The sequence below is a fragment of the Bombina bombina genome, chromosome 9 (assembly GCF_027579735.1).
Source record: "Bombina bombina isolate aBomBom1 chromosome 9, aBomBom1.pri, whole genome shotgun sequence".
Lineage (NCBI taxonomy): Eukaryota > Metazoa > Chordata > Amphibia > Anura > Bombinatoridae > Bombina > Bombina bombina.
In genome coordinates, this window is record NC_069507.1 from 235,646,263 (window position 1) to 235,669,612 (window position 23,350).

The window sequence follows — 23,350 nt, forward strand, 5'->3', positions numbered from 1 at the left end:
CAGAGCCTGAACAAATGCTTGAACATCTGGCACAGCTGCCAGTCTTTTGTGTAGTAAGACAGATAAAGCAGAGATCTGTCCCTTTAGAGAACTTGCAGATAATACTTTCTCCAAACCTTCTTGTAGAAAGGAGAGAATCTTAGGAATTTTTATCTTATTCCATGGGAATCCTTTGGATTCACACCAACAGATATCTTTTCCATATTTTATGGTAAATCTTTCTAGTTACCGTTTTTCTGGCCTGAACCAGAGTATCTATCACAGAATCTGAAAACCCACGCTTCGATAGAATCAAGCGGTCAATCTCCAAGCCGTCAGCTGGAGGGAGACCAGATTTGGATGTTCGAATGGACCCTGAACAAGAAGGTCCTGTCTCAAAGGTAGCTTCCATGGTGGAACCGATGACATATTCACCAGGTCTGCATACCAAGTCCTGCGTGGCCACGCAGGAGCTATCAAGATCACCGAGGCCACGCAGGAGCTATCAAGATCACCGAGGCCCTGTCCTGATTGATCCTGGCTACCAGCCTGGGAATGAGAGGAAACGGTGGAAATACATAAGCTAGGTTGAAGGTCCAAGGTGCTACTAGTGCATCTACTAGAGTCGCCTTGGGATCCCTGGATCTGGACCCGTAGCAAGGAACCTTGAAGTTCTGACGAGACGCCATCAGATCCATGTCTGGAATACCCCATAATTGGGTTATTTGGGCAAAGATCTCCGGGTGGAGTTCCCACTCCCCCGGATGGAATGTCTGACGACTCAGAAAATCCGCCTCCCAGTTTTCCACACCTGGGATGTGGATCGCAGACAGGTGGCAGGAGTGATCCTCCGCCCATTGAATTATTTTGGTCACTTCTTTCATCGCCAGGGAACTCCTTGTTCCCCCCTGATGATTGATATACGCAACGATCGTCATGTTGTCTGATTGGAACCTTATGAATCTGGCCTTTGCTAGTTGAGGCCAAGCCCTGAGTGCATTGAATATCGCTCTTAGTTCCAGAATGTTTATCGGGAGAAGAGACTCTTCCCGAGACCATAGACCCTGAGCTTTCAGGGATTCCCAAACCGCGCCCCAGCCCACTAGACTGGCGTCGGTCGTGACAATGACCCACTCTGGTCTGCGGAAGCTCATTCCCTGGGACAGATGGTCCAGGGTCAGCCACCAACGGAGTGAATCTCTGGTCTTCTGATCTACTTGAATCATTGGAGACAAGTCTGTATAATCCCCATTCCACTGTTTGAGCATGCACAGTTGTAATGGTCTTAGATGAATTTGTGCAAAAGGAACTATGTGCATTGCTGCAACCATCAACCCTACTACTTCCATGCACTGCGCTATGGAAGGACGAGGAACAGAATGAAGAGCTTGACAAGAGCTTAGAAGTTTTGATTTTCTGACATCTGTCAGAAAAATCCTCATTTCTAAGGAATCTATTATTGTTCCCAAGAAGGGAACTCTTGTCGACGGAGACAGAGAACTTTTTTCTATGTTCACCTTCCATCCGTGTGATCTGAGAAAGGCCAGAACGATGTCTGTATGAGCCTTTGCTTTTGACAGGGACGACGCTTGTATTAGAATGTCGTCCAAGTAAGGTACTACTGCAATGCCCCTCGGTCTTAGAACCGCTAGAAGGGACCCTAGCACCTTTGTGAAAATCCTTGGAGCAGTGGCTAACCCGAATGGGAGGGCCACAAACTGGTAAAGCTTGTCCAGAAAAGCGAACCTTAGGAACTGATGATGTTCTTTGTGGATAGGAATATGTAGGTACGCATCCTTTAGATCCACGGTAGTCATAAATTGACTTTCCTGGATAGTGGGTAGAATCGTTCGAATGGTTTCCATCTTGAACGATGGTACCCTGAGAAATTTGTTTAGGATCTTCAAATCCAAAATTGGTCTGAAAGTTCCCTCTTTTTTGGGAACTACAAACAGATTGGAATAAAATCCCATTCCTTGTTCCTTTATTGGAACTGGGTGTATCACTCCCATCTTTAACAGGTCTTCTACACAATGTAAGAATGCCTGTCTCTTTATTTGGTTTGAGTATAAGTGAGACATGTGGAACCTTCCCCTTGGGGGTAGTTCCTTGAATTCCAGGAGATAACCTTGAGAAACTATTTCTAGCGCCCAGGGATCCTGAACATCTCTTGCCCAAGCCTGAGCAAAGAGAGAGAGTCTGCCCCCCACTAGATCCAGTCCCGGATCGGGGGCTACTCCTTCATGCTGTTTTGTTAGCAGCGGCAGGCTTCTTAGCCTGCTTACCCTTGTTCCAGCCTTGCATCGGTTTCCAGGCTGGTTTGGGTTGTGAGGCATTACCCTCTTGCTTAGAGGATGCAGAATTAGAGGCCGGTCCGTTCCTGAAATTGCGAAAGGAACGAAAATTAGACTTATTTTTAGCCTTGAAAGACCTATCTTGTGGAAGGGCGTGGCCCTTTCCCCCAGTGATGTCTGAAATAATCTCTTTCAATTCTGGTCCAAATAGAGTTTTACCTTTGAAAGGGATGTTAAGCAATTTTGTCTTGGATGACACATCCGCTGACCAAGACTTTAGCCAAAGCGCTCTGCGCGCCACGATAGCAAACCCTGAATTTTTCGCCGCTAATCTAGCTAATTGCAAAGCGGCATCTAAAATAAAAGAGTTAGCCAATTTAAGTGCGTGAACTCTGTCCATAACCTCCTCATATGGAGTCTCTCTACTGAGCGACTTTTCTAGTTCCTCGAACCAGAACCACGCTGCTGTAGTGACAGGAACAATGCACGAAATGGGTTGTAGAAGGTAACCTTGCTGTACAAAAATCTTTTTAAGCAAACCTTCCAATTTTTTATCCATAGGATCTTTGAAAGCACAACTATCTTCGATAGGAATAGTAGTGCGTTTGTTTAGAGTAGAAACTGCCCCCTCGACCTTAGGGACTGTCTGCCATAAGTCCTTTCTGGGGTCGACCATAGGAAATAATTTCTTAAATATAGGGGGGGGGACAAAAGATATGCCGGGCTTTTCCCACTCCTTATTTACTATGTCCGCCACCCGCTTGGGTATAGGAAAAGCGTTGGGGTGCACCGGAACCTCTAGGAACTTGTCCATCTTGCATAATTTCTCTGGAATGACCAAGTTGTCACAATCATCCAGAGTAGATAACACCTCCTTAAGCAGTGCGCGGAGATGTTCTAATTTAAATTTAAATGTCACAACATCAGGTTCAGCTTGTTGAGAAATTTTTCCTGAATCTGAAATTTCTCCATCTGACAAAACCTCCCTCATGGCCCCTTCAGATTGGTGTGAGGGTATGACAGAACAATTATCATCAGCGCCCTCCTGCTCTTCAGTGTTTAAAACAGAGCAATCGCGCTTTCTCTGATAAGTAGGCATTTTGGATAAAATATTTGCTATGGAGTTATCCATTACAGCCGTTAATTGTTGCATGGTAATAAGTATTGGCGCACTAGATGTACTAGGGGCCTCCTGCGTGGGCAAAACTGGTGTAGACACAGTAGGAGATGATGTAGTATCATGTTTACTCCCCTCATCTGAGGAATCATCTTGGGCAATTTCATTATATGTGGCAGTACTGTCCTTACTTTGTTTGGACGCTATGGCACAATTATCACATAAATTTAAATGGGGAGACACATTGGCTTTCATACATATAGAACATAGCTTATCTGAAGGTACAGACATGTTAAACAGGCTTAAACTTGTCAACAAAGCACAAAAAAACGTTTTAAAACAAAACCGTTACTGTCTCTTTAAATTTTAAAACAGAAAACACTTTATTACTGAATATGTGAAAAAGTATGAAGGAATTGTTCAAAAATTACCAAAATTTCACCACAGTGTCTTTAAGCATTAATAGTATTGCACACCAAATTTCAGAGCTTTAACCCTTAAAATAACGGAACCGGAGCCGTTGATAAATTTAACCCCTATACAGTCCCAGCTATAGTCTTTGCTGAGACTCAACCAAGCCCAGAGGGGAATACAATACCAATTGACGCCTTCTAGAAGCTTTTCCAGCAATTTTTAGATCCTCACACATGCATCTGCATGCCCTGCTCTCAAAAAACAACTGCGCAGTAATGGCGCGAAAATGAGGCTCAGTCTACAACTAGGAAGGCCCCCTGACTGGAAAAGGTGTCTAACACAGTGCCTGCCGTTTAATAAACGTTCCCCAAGTTTATAAATGCAAATTGTCAGCATAAATATGAATAAAATGCTCAAATAAATCAATCGATTTAGCCCATAAAAATGTCTACCAGTTTTTTAGCCCATAATAAGCCCTTTATTCTGTTTGTTTGACTAAGAAAATGGCTTACCGGTCCCCATGAGGGGAAATGACAGCCTTCCAGCATTACATCGTCTTGTTAGAAATATGGCTAGTCATATCTTAAGCAGAAAAGTCTGCTAACTGCTTCCCCCAACAGTCCTATGTGGAAACAGCAATCGATTTTAGTTACTGTCTGCTAAAATCATCTTCCTCTCACAAACAGAAATCTTCATCCTTTTCTGTTTCAGAGTAAATAGTACATACCAGCACTATTTTAAAATAACAAACACTTGATAGAAGAATAAAAACTACATTTAAACACCAAAAAACTTTTAACCATCTCCGTGGAGATGTTGCCTGTGCAACGGCAAAGAGAATGACTGGGGTGGGCGGAGCCTAGGAGGGACTATATGGCCAGCTTTGCTGGGACTCTTTGCCATTTCCTGTTGGGGAAGAGATATCCCACAAGTAAGGATGACGCCGTGGACCGGACACACCAATGTTGGAGAAATTGCAGTTCAAATCTGTTAAAAGTGCAAGTCCCCAATACATAGAAGACTAAGCACTTACCTGCATCTAGCCATCGGCCAGGAGAACAGCTTACACGGTGTGCAAGGACGCCACTCAGAGACCTGTGGGCAAAAAGAACAGAGTACACCTACTCTGGATTTCTATACCATGGGCAGCAAATAAATAAGGAAAACGCAACAAGGTCAACCTTACAAGCTCCTGCTTTAAAGCCACCATTGCCCTACTGAAGGGACTAATGTGGACTACGGCTAGGCCCAATCCTAGAACAGAGTAAACCTACTCTGGCTTTCTATACTAGTTAAAATCTTGCTTGAAGCGATAAAAATCCAATTTTCTTCAGGACACCAAAACTTCAACTCCTCCATGCACCAAGACAAAGAGAATGACTGGGTTTTGTGGGAAGGGAAGTGATACTTAACAGCTTTGCTGTGGTGCTCTTTGCCTCCTCCTGCTGGCCAGGAGTGATACTCCCAACAGTAATTGAGGATGCCGTGGACTCACCATATCTTAGGAAAGAAAACTGAATTATATATTTATTCTGCCAAGTGCAAATAATAATAGTAGTCATAGTAATATGTATTTTGCTAAATGTGGAAGGTACAGATTTGTTTGTGTATATAAACTACTTTAAGAAGATAGGATCATGAGACATATCTCAACATATATGCCACTATGTAATCTAGGGGATCCCCATAAAAGTAGCCAACAAGAGTGGGCAATAAGAGGAACAAAAACTACTATAGAAAAAAGGGGCGGCCACTCTGTTTCCACTGAGATCTCTTGGAGGCTAATGTAATAACCAGCATGATATAGCCAGCACAAAGCATTTATAGTGTTACCAGTGCTGAGCAATACCTAGCATAGTTATAAAGGAACAGTAAACACCTTGCAATTACAAGACATTTCTGTTGTGTTGCTATAGAATAATTACTTATTTCAAAAAACTGAAAAAAGGATACTAGTTAAGCACTCAAATGGTCCCTTGTGTGTCGTATAAAAAAAAAAATACTACACGAGGCGCCCCTCTGTTATTTTTATATATTTTGTCTAGTATACCTGGATCCGCCAGTGGAGAGGAGGCATAAATCCTGGACACTAAATCTATTCTTATTTACAAAGAGGACTTTTATGATTGTTTATATTTGAATCTCTCAGTAGATTATTGTATCGTATATACAATCTGTATTATAATTCTTTGTTATCATACTGTATAATAGCGCACCATCCCCACAGATTGTTATTCTGAATTATATCAAAATTACCTATGGTCAATTACTGTATATAGCTATTATATATTCTCAATAAGATAACACTGTATAACCTCAATAGGATAATATTGCATCTAGCTATTATATAGCTGTAATCCCTTTATGATTAGCCCTATTTGTGGCCAATCTTTTGAGACTAGCGCCCCCTACCTGTGACTAGAGCACATATTACAGTATTAAAAATCGCTGTACTCATAAAAACGTAGAATATAAATTATATGAAGGCTTCATATATATTTAAAGAGGCAGGGTCCCTGTTTTTGTAGAGATCGTAGTAATGCCATCAGAATCTATATGAATTAAGGTGTTGACGCAGAATAACATATAAGCCAAGTCTTAACGTTATTTAAACAAACTAACATCCATTTTATTGCAATTGTTTATCAATAGCCAAACTCCACCCCTATTTGCCTTATTTGGAGAATCCTATGTGTTCTTTAGTATGCAAACAACAAGACTAGAAACAGTCATATATTTAGTATAAACTACTCTGTTTTGCAGTTGTTATCTGGTAAAGAAAATTAGGTACGTTCTGAGAAGTAGAAATTGCAAAATTTTCAAAGCTTAATTTCATGAAAAGGTGGAAAATAAATAAATGAATATTAATTGGAAAGTTGTTTCATTACACATAACTATTATATATAAAAATCTCAAAATGTTTACCGTCTTTTAAGAAAACAATTTACCTTGAAATCACAAAGGCCTGTGGGCACAACACCAACCTTTAGAGTTCTTCAGCACTCCATTCACTACCAAATAATTTTTATAAGCGGGAATCTAGGACATGTTCACAGATAAATCCTCGGCTGTATCAAGGTTGGCGAGTGTACTGACATCCCAGAAGAGGATGACAAGGAAACATTTAACCCCTTAATGACTACAACGTACACTGTACATTGCTGGTTGCTAAGAGTTTTTCGACCCGTAATAGAACGGGTCTTACTGCCAGCAGCTAGACCAGTAGATCACACTATTACAATCTCCCTAACTCCAAGCAGGCCTCCTAGAATAGAGCAGTAAAAGCAGGATACATTGGTCGTTAAGGTGTTAAAAAGCAAATTATCAGAAAAAAAAAAATTTATGCTGACCTGATAAATTAATTTATTATTTCTCGACACGGTGAGTCCACGGATCATCATCAATTACTGTTGGGAATATCACTCCTAGCCAGCAGGAGGCGGCAAAGAGCACCACAGCAAAGCTGTTAAGTATCACTTCCATTCCCACAAACCCCAGTCATTCGACAGAAGGAAAAGAAGAGAAAGGAAATTACACAAGGTGCATAGGTGCCTGAGGCACCACTGGCTTGAAGAACCTTTCTCCAAAAAGAAGCCTCAACCGAGGCAAAAGTATCAAACTTTTAGAATTTAGAAAAAATATGCAAAGGTGACCAAGTTACAGCCTTGCAAAACTGTCCACAGAAGCTTCATTCTTGAAAGCCCAGGAAGAAGAGACAGCCCTCGTGGAATGAGCTGTGATCTTCTCAGGAGCTTGCTGTCCAGCAGTCTCATAGGCCAAGCTGATAACACTCTTCAGCCAAAAAGAAAGCAAAGTAGCCGCAGCCTTCTGACCCTATCTCAGGAGATTTAGGGAAACAAGAACGCACATAATTCTATATTTGTAAACAATATTAGTGTCTAAAAGCCAAACAGAATTCACCGCAAGAAAAACTGAGGCAAATTAATTCAATTTTAATATTTTAATATCTAAATATTATAATGAAAATACAAGACTCACTTTATAAACAGTAATTTAAAGTCAATGTAAGAGACGATGCAAAAGTCAAGAGTATGCTTAGCACAATTTGTCCTGCAATTTTTTGCTCATACAAAATATAAAGAAAACATCCTAAAGAAAAAACGTTCACCATGAAAATGATACGGAACATTTTAAATCTACAATATTAATTGGATAGAGTAGGACTTTGTGTTGTGCAACAAGAAAAACATGTAAGCTCCATTCTCAGCCGAAGTTGACTGAGAAAGGCAGGGTCACATGACCGGACCAAGCCAGAGAGGTAAATGGCGCCGCAGCTCCTTCTCTGTGAAGGAGGAGGCGAAGACACAACTAACAGTATGGGATACAGCAAACAACATTATTTAACATCGCGCTTCAAACTACCACCATCAGAAAGTCTGCTTGACCCTGTGCCAAACAATTACAATCTCGCATTGAACTCAGAAACTGCTCCTTCGCACGGCAGTCTGGTGGTAACTTCCTAATAAAACCTCCATCGAACTGCGCATTCAAAAGACAGACACACTACACAAAAAGTGTCCATACTGAGAAGCTAAAAATACAACTACATAGAGCCACTACTCCGATAAAAAGTACATAGAGTAACTACTCAAATAAATAGTATAGAGGTGACATTAACCCCAAAATGCCTCTAAACATACCATGAGCCCAGACAATCAGGGGATTCATATTAACCCCTAGTCTCCTGTCACCATAAAGTGCCCCGCGTTCTGCCTAAAATATCCTAAGGGATATGCATGTCCCATATAATGTTGCAGAGGATTAACCCTTTTAGTGCCAGTCTCCCACCCTGAAGATGAAAAGGCACTTACCTGCAGTCTAGCCGTCCGGCAGGAGGACAGCCTACCTGATATGAGAGGATGCCACTCCTCACAGAGATCTTTAGAGAAAAGAAAGACAGAGTAAACCTACTAAGGCTTTCTATGCCATGGGCAGCAACAATGTTAGGAAAACGCAGCAAGGCCCACCTTACAAGTCCTAAGTGCTTTAAAGCCACCACAGTCCTGCTGAAGAGACTAATGTGAAGCACGGCTATACCCAAACTTGAAAGGAACGATCAGAGCAAACCTACTCTGTTTTCAAAATACTAAAATCTTGATTGAAGTGAAAGAAATACAATTTTCTTCAGACACCAAAAACTTCATCTCTTCCTTGTACTGAAGGCAAAGAGAATGACTGGGGGTTGTGGGAAGGGAAGTGATGCTTAACAGCTTTGCTGTGGTGCTCTTTGCCACCTCCTGCTGGCCAGGAGTGATATTTACAACAGTAATTGATGATGATCCGTGGACTCACCGTGTCATTAGAAAGAAAACCAATACACAATAAACAAGTTTCATCAAAGTATGGAAGCTTAAAAAAAGGGCCCTTAATTCTTGATTATGCAGTGAAATAAATAGGTCAGACAGAAGTTGCTATGGTTCAGTATTCAAATCTCCTTGCTGTGCAACAATACAAAGTCCATCATACAAACCTGAATCTGGTATAACAATGTCAATAGCATAACAGGGAAAATACTCTTGTTCTACTTGAATTATTGTGAAGGAAATTTTCTGTCCAAGGAGCATCCTCCTGATCTCTATAAGACATTCTGGTGTCCAACCGCATGTAGGCGCAATGACATTGGCCAAGTAGCACTTTATTCCCTATGGAAACAAAGAGGACAGACAACGGACTGAACAGAGGAATTTATGTATAAAAACAGAACTTTATTAAAGTGACAGTAAATTTAACAGCAAGTCAAAATATATTTGAAATTGATATAGAAATTAACATATTGTTTCATTCATTACCTATTAGCAAATGTCCCGATATTCCTTATTAGATTACTTTACCACCTCTGTTAAAAGCACATTTGTTTCTTTGGGCTCGATTTAGCAAGCCCTCCTATCCCCTTTATTGCAGGTTCGCACAAGCAAACCTGCAGTCGCGATTTAACAAGCAGCGGTCATCAGAACGCTGCTTCCCAGCCCTATTCTCCACCAATTAGGTGGATAATATAAATCTTCCACCTGGAGAGATTAACAGCCCCTACCCACACGTGATTTGTTGTGCACAGGCAGGGGGCGGATTTGCACACAAGTGCTTGTGTGCATTGGTAAATGCAGGCAGCATATTGCTGTCCCCCAGAGGAGAAGCCGGGCAGACAGACGAATATGTACAACCATGTCCGCTCATTAACCCTTTGTTTGTAGCAAGCCGATTATCTTATTTGCTATACGGCACTCTTCCAAAGCAAAACAATTGCAAATATGCACATGTGATTCTCTCGGCTAAACATTCTCCTTGTACAGCTCACCACTATAGAAGTAAACCATGTATTTTGTGATTCATTGTTTACTTTGTATTGGCTGATGAAGCCTTGCGCATTGCACACACGGGAGAGTGCATCGATGCAGTGCAGTAGGAAGAAAAACAGGGGTGGAGGTTCCAAAGACAAGTGCACAAAAAAAGTATACATTTATTTGTGTTTGACTTATAACTTATTTAATACTGAGATGTTGCAATATTGCTTAATTTACCATGACAATTTAAATTTTCGGGACAAATGAGGCAATTCCAGTGTAAAAAGTGATGCAGAATTTACTAATAATTTTTAATTAGGGCATATTTCAATCAAGAACATGGAAGCACAAAACAAAAACTCCCCTCAAGCCCAAGAAAGGAAATTAAAAAAACTCACAATAGGTGGACAAAGTTCAATTTCTTTGTGCATTTGTTGCAAATCATCAAACTTTACAGTCTCTTGATTTCCAAAGTCAAGATAAATCACCTGTGCCGTCTTCAACAGATTGTCAATACTCTGTACCAATACCCTGTACCAATTCTGTAAGGGATAAATGTGAACAGAACTGAAACTTGGTTACATAAAAAAATGGTCAATATCGAAATACATTTAATATACATCAAAATGGCCTGCGTTCTAAACATGTTTTATAAGAAGGGCAACAACAATTCAGTATTGTATAGAATTACTATAGAAATAATATTTTACAGATTGCTGCTTTATAAATAAATAATGCTTGCTTTTACACTGTGCATATACAAATCCTTGTTGATTTACAGAGGGTTTGCTGTCTTGAGAGCCCTATCATCCACAGGTGAATTAAAGCGATATGAAACACAATTTTTATTTCACGATTCAGATAGAGCATACAGATTTAAACAACTTTCTAAGTTACTTCTTTTATCACAGTTTCTTTGTTTTCTTGGTAGGAAGCAGGAAGGTAAACTCAGGTGTGTGCACATATCTGGAACACTATATGGCAGTAATTTTGCAAGACTGTTATTCATTTGCAAGAGCACTAGTTGGAAGCACTATTTCCTAATGTAAAGCAAAGGGATAGCCAGCACTTCACATCAAAGATAGTTAAACACACACATACAGTGACGTTTTAACTGAAGTAGTGCTAGCTATCCATTTGCTATCCATTTGGAGCTATTCCCCTTTTAGCCTGTGTACTCTTGGATCATACATGGATGCAGATGGATGCATTGGAGGCTCTTGGATCACATGACAGTGGGCTGGCTCCTCATCCAAACACAGGAAGGACAAGGATGATTAAACTGCAACGAGCGTGAAGAGGCACTTGTCCGGATCGATTCCTATCACATTATAAAGCGGTTGTATAGGTGACTCCAGGCTGTTTCCTAGAATGATGGAACTTCAGCCGAAGCGTTCCTACAGCGGTCGGTTTGGAGCTGGCTCCTGAGTAGGATGCAAGTGGCTGACTGGAGCTGGGACACCACACCGCAATTGAATAGGTAGAAATCCTGAGACTATTTTGTTGACCTGCATTTAACACTGCACAGGCAGCCCACCCCGTGAATTTAAACTTCATGGTTGTTTATTTGCACCAGCTGTCCTTCTTGAGCACAGTCCTTGGCTTTGATTCTTTTAATGAGAACTATTTCCTGACCTGTAGTGCTCCAGACACCTACCTAGGTATCTCTTTAAAAAAAGAATCAAATTTGATAATAGTAAATTGGAAACTTTTCTTTTTTTGCACGCCCTATCTGAATCATAAAACTTTAAGTTTGACTTTAGTGCCTATTAATAGACTTAAATGTTACTTAGGCTATCCAAAGCACTAATTATTTACATAATTTAGCATACATTTATTTAATAAGTATTTCTATAACAAATATTGGAAAATAAAAGTTCATTTTAGCTTAATAGTGGCTTAATCGTTCAGGTAGAGTGCCTAATAAATAGGTCCTGGGAAGAATGTTTTAAATATGTTTTGAAAGGTGTAACACTTAATACCTATGTGGAAAAAAAAAAATCAGATGAGAGCAAATCATCAATCTACCATGTCCCAAAAAAATGTAAAGAAAACCTATTGCATTTATGGAAACGGAGGACATGCTTAAAAGCCTTCTGATAACATCCAACCTACTTTAATCAATAGTATACTTCAAGGGCACTCATTTTAGTATGATGTATTCCACTTTCCATTTAGAGGGGAGGAGAGTCCACAGCTTCATTCATTACTTTTGGGAGTTAAGAACCTGGCCACCAGGAGGAGGCAAAGACAACCCAGCTAAAGGCTTAAATACCTCCCCCACTTCCCTCATCTCCCAGTCATTCTTTGCCTTTCGTCACAGGACGACGGCAGAGAAGTGTTGAAGATTGGAGTAGTCTCTTATGGAGGGAAGTACTCTTCACATTGGGACTGGAGTTTTAAGTAGTCCTGTCAGCCTCTCAGTGAGAGCCTGGGCGAAAGATAGTCCGGAGATGCAGGGAGAGTCTTTCTGCGAAACCATCCCGACTCATAATAACAGCTCCACAAGCAATCAGCGCTGACGAGTTTCGCTGCCTGCTTTTTACACTCAAGTCCATGTCAGGAGCGAGGCTACTAACCTGTCACACTTGAAGGGCCGTGTTCCTATTCCACAGGGTAGATTCTGGTAAGATCGTTTCATTTTTTATTACATAATAACACGGAAGACAGGGTCACAGTGTGACGCCTTTTTATCTTATAGAATTAAGGGTTAATATTCCTAGTAAGGGGGTAATTGAACAGTGGGGTGGCTTATACATGATACTGTTTATTGTATCATTGCTGCGGTATGTGCGAGATGAGGCAATGTGTGGAATTTTTAGGTGAATTATGAGAGTATGGTGAGACCGTTTTTTGGCACATTTTCTCCTTAGGTAGGGACGGTCCTGCCGGGCATTCCATGTGACCGGGTGTGGCCATCTTCCTCTGTGGATCAGCTGCGCAGGAGACAAAACAGTTTCTGTAGTCCGGGTCATAGAATGTGGTGAGTGCCCCGGCCATTGGAGGTTATAAAGGTGCCTGTTTATTAAGTTAATCTAGTCCGTAATAAAAGCGCAAGCTATGGAGGACTGACGCGTTAGAGGGTTCACCCTCTTTAACAAGATCTCATTCCTGTGTTTATTGTGAGGAGGTTCTAGTATTACAGCTTGCTCAACTATGTTCCACATGCCATTATAAGGTTATGGCATCTAAAAGTAAATGGATGTCTAGTATTATTGCGCCGTCCACCTCTGAGGGTTCTCCGTCCCGTGAGGTGCGTTCCCTGCATTCATCTCCAATTACACATGCAGCGCCCCAGGGTCCAACCATTACTCCTGCGGGAGAGATTCGTTGGCGGTCAGATTTTGAGGATCAACTGCAAACTGCGGTATCGAAAGTGATTCATGCCTTACCACGTTCTGCTAAGCGCAAGCATAGGGCGTATCATGGCTGGCCGTCCCAGGGATTGTCTACGCTTGTGGAAAATTCTGAGGTGTTATACGATGACGAGGCCCACTCCAACTATTCGGAGGCGGCCCCTTCTGGGTCGGAGTCCGTGTCATCTAAACCTTCGGCTGCGGAGGAGCCTGACTTTAGGTTTAGGATGGAAAATTTGCGCTTTTTGTTGAAACAAGTGCTTGTTACTCTAGAGGTTCCAGAACCGAAACTTCCAGAAGAACCTGCGATTCCTAAGCTTGATAAGGTGTATGAGGACAGGGTAGTGCCTCAGGCCTTCCTGGTTCCTGTTAAGATGGCAAATATTAAGAATGGCAATCTAAAAAGACAAGAAGAGACAGATGCGCCACATGGCCCAATATGGTTTGGTCCAGAAACAGATTGGTAGGCAAGTAAGGTGTAAACTCACATTTATGAAAGCACCTCAATCAGTGCTGTAGAGACAGTCTGGGATCTATTCGGTCACCCAGAAGACCAACTTCCCGCATAAAGTGTGGTGTCTGTATAAAAACAGTAAAAGGGACACAAGGTGCCTATATGGCCTAGTATTGTTGGGACTATGGTGAATAAGGACCGATAAGAAGAATGGTACTCACAATATTAGTAGCATCTCCCTTGATGCTATTGGAGCAGGATGGGATCAATACAGTCACCCAACAGACTTGGTACAAGGCACTCAGGCAATAGCAATAATCCAAAGATCAAACAGCAGTCAGGGAAATCCAAAAAATTCCTCAGCACAAGGGACCAGGTTCCCAGGAAGAAGGCAGCAAGTGTTCAAAGTAAAAAACATAATTTATGCTTACCTGATAAATTTATTTCTCTTGTAGTGTATCCAGTCCACGGATCATCCATTACTTGTGGGATATTCTCCTTCCCAACAGGAAGTTGCAAGAGGATCACCCACAGCAGAGCTGCTATATAGCTCCTCCCCTTACTGCCATATCCAGTCATTCGACCGAAACAAGACGAGAAAGGAGAAACCATAGGGTGCAGTGGTGACTGTAGTTTAATTAAAATTTAGACCTGCCTTAAAAGGACAGGGCAGGCCGTGGACTGGATACACTACAAGAGAAATAAATTTATCAGGTAAGCATAAATTATGTTTTCTCTTGTTAAGTGTATCCAGTCCACGGATCATCCATTACTTTTGGGATACCAATACCAAAGCTAAAGTACACGGATGATGGGAGGGACAAGGCAGGAACTTAAACGGAAGGAACCACTGCCTGTAGAACCTTTCTCCCAAAAACAGCCTCCGAAGAAGCAAAAGTGTCAAATTTGTAAAATTTTGAAAAGGTTTGAAGCGAAGACCAAGTCGCAGCCTTGCAAATCTGTTCAACAGAAGCCTCATTTTTAAAGGCCCAGGTGGAAGCCACAGCTCTAGTAGAATGAGCTGTAATCCTTTCAGGGGGCTGCTGTCCAGCAGTCTCATAGGCTAAGCGTATTATGCTACGAAGCCAAAAGGAGAGAGAGGTTGCCGAAGCTTTTTGACCTCTCCTCTGTCCAGAGTAAACGACAAACAGGGCAGATGTTTGACGAAAATCTTTAGTAGCCTGTAAGTAAAACTTCAATGCACGGACTACGTCCAGATTATGCAAAAGACGTTCCTTCTTTGAAGAAGGATTAGGACACAATGATGGAACAACAATCTCTTGATTGATATTCCTGTTAGAAACCACCTTAGGTAAAAACCCAGGTTTGGTACGCAGAACTACCTTGTCTGAATGAAAAATCAGATAAGGAGAATCACAATGTAAGGCAGATAACTCAGAGACTCTTCGAGCCGAGGAAATAGCCATCAAAAACAGAACTTTCCAAGATAAAAGTTTAATATCAATGGAATGAAGGGGTTCAAACGGAACTCCTTGAAGAAGTTTAAGCTCCACGGGGGAGCAACAGTTTTAAACACAGGCTTAATCCTAACCAAAGCCTGACAAATGCCTGGACGTCTGGAACTTCTGCCAGACGCTTGTGCAAAAGAATAGACAGAGCAGAGATCTGTCCTTTTAAAGAACTAGCTGATAAGCCTTTGTCCAAACCCTCTTGGAGAAAGGACAATATCCTAGGAATCCTAACCTTACTTCATGAGTAACTCTTGGATTCACACCAATAAAGATATTTACGCCATATCTTATGGTAGATTTTCCTGGTGACAGGCTTCCGAGCCTGTATTAAGGTATCAATGACTGACTCTGAGAAGCCACGCCTTGATAGAATCAAGCGTTCAATCTCCATGCAGTCAGTCTCAGAGAAATTAGATTTGGATGATTGAAAGGACCTTGTATTAGAAGGTCCTGCCTCAGAGGCAGAGTCCATGGTGGAAGAGATGACATGTCCACTAGGTCTGCATACCAGGTCCTGCGTGGCCACGCAGGCGCTATCAGAATCACTGATGCTCTCTCCTGTTTGATTTTGACAATCAGTCGAGGGAGCAGAGGAAACGGTGGAAACACATAGGCCAGGTTGAAGAACCAAAGAGCTGCTAGAGCATCTATCAGCGTTGCTCCCGGGTCCCTGGACCTAGATCCGTAACAAGGAAGCTTGGCGTTCTGGCGAGACGCCATGAGATCCAGTTCTGGTTTGCCCCAACGATGGACCAGTTGAGAAAACACCTCCGGATGGAGTTCCCACGCCCCCGGAAGAAAAGTCTGACGACTTAGAAAATCCGCCTCCCAGTTCTCTACGCCTGGGATGTGGATCGCTGACAGGTGGCAAGAGTGAGACTCTGCCAAGCGAATTATCTTTGAGACTTCTAACATCGCTAGGGAACTCCTGGTTCCCCCTTGATGGTTGATGTAAGCCACAGTCGTGATGTTGTCCAACTGAAATCTGATGAACCTCAGTGTTGCTAACTGAGGCCAAGCTAGAAGAGCATTGAATATCGCTCTTAACTCCAGAATATTTATTGGGAGGAGTTTCTCCTCCTGAGTCCACGATCCCTGAGCCTTCAGGGAGTTCCAGACTGCGCCCCAACCTAGAAGGCTGGCATCTGTTACAATCGTCCAATCTGGCCTGCGAAAGGTCATACCCTTGGACAGATGGACCAGAGAAAGCCACCAGAGAAGAGAATCTCTGGTCTCTTGATCCAGATTTAGTAGAGGGGACAAATCTGAGTAATCCCCATTTCACTGACTTAGCATGCATAATTGCAGCGGTCTGGGATGCAGGCGCGCAAATGGCACTATGTCCATTGCCGCTACCATTAAGCCGATTACATCCATGCACTGAGCCACTGACGGGCGTGGAATGGAATGAAGGACACGGCAAGCATTTAGAAGTTTTGATAACCTGGACTCCGTCAGGTAAATTTTCATCTCTACAGAATCTATAAGAGTCCCTAGGAAGGAGACTCTTGTGAGTGGTGATAGAGAACTCTTTTCCACGTTCACTTTCCACGCATGCGACCTCAGAAATGCCAGAACTATCTCTGTATGAGACTTGGCAATTTGAAAGCTTGACGCCTGTATCAGGATGTCGTCTAGATACGGAGCCACCGCCAGAAGTGAGCCCAGAACCTTTGTAAAAATTCTCGGGGCAGTGGCCAACCCGAAGGGAAGAGCTACAAATTGGTAATGCCTGTCTAGAAAGGCAAACCTTAGGAACCGATGATGATCTTTGTGAATCGGTATGTGAAGGTAGGCATCCTTTAAGTTCACTGTGGTCATGTACTGACCCTCTTGGATCATGGGTAGGATGGTCCGAATAGTTTCCATTTTGAATGATGGAACTCTGAGGAATTTGTTTAAGATCTTTAGATCCAAGATTGGTCTGAAGGTTCCCTCTTTCTTGGGAACCACAAACAGATTTGAATAAAATCCCTGTCCTTGTTCCGTCTGCGGAACTGGATGGATCACTCCCATTACTAGGAGGTCTTGCACACAGCTTAGGAATGCCTCTTTATCTGGTTTGCTGATAACCTTGAAAGATGAAATCTCCCTTGCGGAGGAGAAGCTTTGAAGTCCAGAAGATATCCCTGAGATATGATCTCCAACGCCCAGGGATCCTGAACATCTCTTGCCCACGACTGGGCGAAGAGAGAAAGTCTGCCACCCACTAGATCCGTTTCCGGATAGGGGGCCGTTCCTTCATGCTGTCTTGGGGGCAGCAGCAGGCTTTCTGGCCTGCTTGCCCTTGTTCCAGGACTGGTTAGGTTTCCAGGCCTGTCTGGAATGAGCAACAGTTCCCTTTTGTTTTGAAGCGGAGGAAGTTGATGCTGCTCCTGCCTTGAAATTTCGAAAGGCACGAAAATTAGACTGTTTGGCCTTTGATTTGGCCCTGTCCTGAGGAAGGGTATGACCCTTGCCTCCAGTAATGTCAACAATAATTTCCTTCATTTCAGGCCCGAATAAGGTCTGCCCCTTGAAAGGAATGTTGAGCAATTTCGATTTTGAAGTCACGTCAGCTGACCAGGATTTAAGCCATAGCGCCCTACGCGCCTGGATGGCGAATCCGGAATTCTTAGCCGTTAGTTTAGTCAAATGAACAATGGCATCAGAAACAAATGAGTTAGCTAGCTTAAGCGTTCTAAGCTTGTCAATAATTTCATTCAATGGAGCTGTCTGGATGGCCTCTTCCAGGGCCTCAAACCAGAATGCCGCCGCAGCAGTGACAGGCGCAATGCATGCAAGGGGCTGTAAAATAAAACCTTGTTGAATAAACATTTTCTTAAGGTAACCATCCAATTTTTTATCCATTGGATCTGAAAAAGCACAACTATCCTCAAGCGGGATAGTGGTACGCTTTGCTAAAGTAGAAACTGCTCCCTCCACCTTAGGGACCGTCTGCCATAAGTCCCGTGTAGTGGCGTCTATTGGAAACATTTTTCTAAATATAGGTGGTGGGTAAAAGGGCACACCGGGTCTATCCCACTCCTTGCTAATAATTTCTGTAAGCCTTTTAGGTATAGGAAAAACGTCAGAACACACCGGCACCGCATAGTATATATCCAACCTACACAATTTCTCTGGAATTGCAACTGTGCTACAGTCATTCAGAGCAGCTAATACCTCCCCAAGCAATACACGGAGGTTCTCAAGCTTAAATTTAAAATTAGAAATCTCTGAATCAGGTTTCCCCGAGTCAGAGATGTCACCCACAGACTGAAGCTCTCCGTCCTCATGTTCTGCATACTGTGACGCAGTATCAGACATGGCTCTAACAGCATTTGCGCGCTCTGTATCTCTCCTAACCCCAGAGCTATCGCGCTTGCCTCTTAATTCAGGCAACTAGATAATACCTCTGACAGGGTATTATTCATGATTGCAGCCATGTCCTGCAAGGTAATCGCTATGGGCATCCCTGATGTAATTGGCGCCATATTAGCGTGCGTCCCCTGAGCGGGAGGCGAAGGGTCTGACACGTGGGGAGAGTTAGTCGGCATAACTTCCCCCTCGACAGAACCCTCTGGTGATAATTCTTTTATAGATAAATACTGATCTTTACGGTTTAAGGTGAAATCAATACATTTAGTACACATTCTCCTATGGGGCTCCACCATGGCTTTCAAACATAATGAACAAGTAGGTTCCTCTGTGTCAGACATGTTTAAACAGGCTAGCAAGCTTGGAAAACACTTTAAAACAAGTTTACAAGCAATATAAAAAACGTTACTGCGCCTTTAAGAAACACAAATTTTCCCAAATTTTGAAATAACAGTGAAAAAATGCAGTTACACTAACGAAATTTTTACAGTGTATGTAATAAGTTAGCAGAGCATTGCACCCACTTGCAAATGGATGATTAACCCCTTAATACCAAAAACGGAATAACAAATGACAAAAACGTTTTTTAAACAGTCACAACAACTGCCACAGCTCTACTGTGGCTTTTTACCTCCCTCAATACGACTTTTGAAGCCTTTTGAGCCCTTCAGAGAAGTCCTGGATCATGCAGGAAGAAGCTGGATGTCTGTGTCTGTAATTTTTACTGTGCAAAAAAAACGCCAAAATAGGCCCCTCCCACTCATATTACAACAGTCGGCAGCCTCAGGGAACTGTTTCTAGGCAAAATTCAAGCCAGCCATGTGGAAAAAAACTAGGCCCCAATAAGTTTTATCACCAAACATATGTAAAAAACGATTAAACATGCCAGCAAACGTTTTAAAATTCACTTTTATAAGAGTATGTATCTCTATTAATAAGCCTGATACCAGTCGCTATCACTGCATTTAAGGCTTTACCTACATTACTTCGGTATCAGCAGCATTTTCTAGCAAATTCCATCCCTAGAAAAATATTTTAACTGCACATACCTTATTACAGGAAAACCTGCACGCTATTCCCCCTCTGAAGTTACCTCACTCCTCAGAATATGTGAGAACAGCAAAGGATCTTAGTTACTTCTGCAAAGATCATAGAAAACGCAGGCAGATTCTTCTTCTAAATACTGCCTGAGGTAAACAGTACACTCCAGTACCATTTAAAAATAACAAACTTTTGATTGAAGAAATAAACTAAGTATAAAAAACCACAGTCCTCTTACGACCTCCATCTTAGTTGAGAGTTGCAAGAGAATGACTGGATATGGCAGGGAGGGGAGGAGCTATATAGCAGCTCTGCTGTGGGTGATCCTCTTGCAACTTCCTGTTGGGAAGGAGAATATCCCACAAGTAATGGATGATCCGTGGACTGGATACACTTAACAAGAGAAATAGATTTAATTTGATTATGATTGATATTATAATGTTATGAAAGGAATCCATAAGGAATCTACACTTAGAGTGGTTTCGTCCTTCCTTTTTAATAGATCACTCCTATTTTTCATTCTAGCTGTCATTTTTGCTTTTTCTATTTGGGCTTCGTTATAACCTTCTCTAGGAATTTCTTCTCTAGATATGCTTGTTCATCCTAATTCTCTAGTGTTGTGCATTTTTCCCCAATTCTAGTAAATTGATTAAAGGGGATATTCTCCACCCATTTTTTGTAATGATAACTTTAATTGTGAGACTCGACTTCTTTAAAATATGTTTTTGTGTGAATCTCTTGATCAATAATTTCAATTCTTATATCCAGATAGCTTAGGGTTTTTGAGTGCTATGTTCATATGTAAAGTTCAAACCAAAAGTACTATTACTTTGATATTCCACTAGTAATTCAAATAGTTCGAGATCCCCCTCCCATATAATAAAAATATCATCTATGAATCTACGGTAGATTGGGAAATTAAGTTGCCTTTGGTATTGATGGCCATTAGATCCACTCCTCGCACTGCAACAAAAAAGTCTTCTTTTGAACTAATGACAGGTAGAAGGATGGTACTTCCACAGCATTTGTTGTATCGTACTCGGGATCAGAGTCTGATCAATGCAACAACAACCACCTATCAATATGTTGAGAATTTAAGAAAACATTTGCCACAAGCATTTGCCTTTGCTCAGAAAAATCTTGAGAAAGCCGCAATATGTGCAAAAATATTATGACATGAAAACCACAAGAAAGAATATGAGGTGAATGATCAAGTTTATCTTTACAATTTTCTTAAAGATCAAGTTAGAGAGAAGAAGTTTCTCCCATCATGGAAAGGGTTGTTTGTCATTATTGATAACCTTTCACCTGTGGCATATAAGATTTTGATTCCTACAAGTGGGAAGTCAATAGAAAAGTGGGTACACATTAATCAATTGCGTGCTTGTCACCCTAGGTCAAAGTTTAAACTAGAGAGGGAGAATTATCCATATTCAGAAGAATAATTTACTATGATTACTAAAATGGTTACTTTAGAATAAAAATTTGTATCTTGTACTTAATGTTTTTTCCCCATTACAGATAAATATCACCTTCCAGTTGGGTTTGGATTGATGAGATCCAGGATGTTGGTAGTCATCTGGACCATCCTGTGTCCAGGGTGTGTCGGTTGAGATCATGTACAGCCTGTGATAGAACCTGGTCCATCTTCTGGGATCATGCTTGAGGAATCACCTGGTTTCCTTACAACCAACCGGAAAGTTTTCTCCCAAAAGATATTCATCAGTCTGGATCATAAGGTTGCTATTGAAAAATATTTTGAAGTTTCCAAAGTTGAATCATCAGAAATACAATTTTGGTATCAAGAAAGTGGTAAAAGGATTCAGTCTACTACTAAGGAAATGTTGGGGCAGTTGCAGAAGTATTTTCCTCGTCGATCTTACAATGTAACAAATGTTCACCTGGCGTTATTGCTGGACTAGTTGCAACATCCATTATCAGTTTTTCAGCTATTACTTCCGTGGCTGTGACGAATTTCATTTCCATCAGTAAATTTGAATCATGAAATGTCAATTTTCCGTAAACAGATGGCAAACATGATGGAGGTTTTAAATAAAAACAAAAAGGAGAGTTTGTCAGACATGGAGATTGTTAATTATACTGTTGTGACCATTAAATTGCATTCAGGTCTTTCTATCCAAGCTATAAAAGTTCAATATAGGCATGAACTAATTTTACAGGAAACTGGTTACGAGAGATACAAAATGGAATTGAGAGGACGTATTCCATTATTGTTGAGGGACGTATTCCATTATATTTTCTCAACAAGGACATTATAAGAACAATGCTCTTAAGAGCTTATGGAAAGGATGTTGATGAAATGCAAATAAACATTGCTTTTGATACCATTTCTGCTTTGCCACTCTATATTGATCCCAAAAATATGGAACTTTGTTTTCTAATAAAGGTGCCACATATGTCATTTAATGATATTTATTAATTCAAAACTGTACATAATGTGGATACTTGGAAAAAACATAATTTATGTAAGAACTTACCTGATAAATTCATTTATTTCATATTAGCAAGAGTCCATGAGCTAGTGACGTATGGGATATACATTCCTACCAGGAGGGGCAAAGTTTCCCAAACCTCAAAATGCCTATAAATACACACCTCACCACACCCACAAATCAGTTTAACGAATAGCCAAGAAGTGGGGTGATAAGAAAAAAGTGCGAAAGCATAAAAAATAAGGAATTGGAATAATTGTGCTTTATACAAAAAAATCATAACCACCACAAAAATGGTGGGCCTCATGGACTCTTGCTAATATGAAAGAAATTAATTTATTAGGTAAGTTCTTACATAAATTATGTTTTCTTTCATGTAATTAGCAAGAGTCCATGAGCTAGTGACGTATGGGATAATGAATACCCAAGATGTGGATCTTCCACGCAAGAGACACTAGAGAGGGAGGGATAAAATAAAGACAGCCAATTCCACTGAAAAATAATCCACACCCAAAACAAAGTTTAAATCTTATAATGAAAAAAACAAATTATAAGCAGAAGAATCAAACTGAAACAGCTGCCTGAAGTACTTTTCTACCAAAAACTGCTTCAGAAGAAGAAAACACATCAAAATGGTAGAATTTAGTAAAAGTATGCAAAGAAGACCAAGTTGCTGCTTTGCAAATCTGATTAACCGAAGCTTCATTGTTAAATGCCCAGGAAGTAGAGACTGACCTAGTCGAATGAGCTGTAATCCTTTGAGGCAGAGTTCTACCCGACTCAACATAAGCATGATGAATCAAAGACTTTAACCAAGATGCCAAAGAAATGGCAGAAGCTTTCTGACCTTTCCTAGAACCAGAAAAGATAAATAGACTAGAAGTCTTTCGGAAATCTTTAGTAGCTTCAACATAATATTTCAAAGCTCTAACTACATCCAAAGAATGCAACGATCTTTCCTTAGAGTTCTTAGGATTAGGACACAATGAAGGAACCACAATTTCTCTACTAATGTTGTTAGAATTCACAACCTTAGGTAAAAATTTAAATGAACTTTGCAACACCGCCTTATCCTGATGAAAAATCAGAAAAGGAGACTCACAAGAAAGAG

The 23,350-nt window shown here is 41.2% G+C and overlaps 1 protein-coding gene across 1 annotated transcript in view; it reads right to left on the reverse strand.

Annotated features, from left to right (window-relative positions):
- TDRD1 (tudor domain containing 1) overlaps nt 1-23,350 on the reverse strand; it is an 881,429-nt gene that overhangs the window by 673,919 nt on the left and 184,160 nt on the right. The window contains exons 6-7 of the mRNA XM_053692993.1: nt 10,505-10,648; nt 9,296-9,467 (exon numbers count right to left, since the gene is read on the reverse strand). Of these exons, the coding sequence (XP_053548968.1) occupies nt 9,296-9,467; nt 10,505-10,648 (316 nt within the window). The remainder of the gene's footprint in view (nt 1-9,295; nt 9,468-10,504; nt 10,649-23,350) is intronic.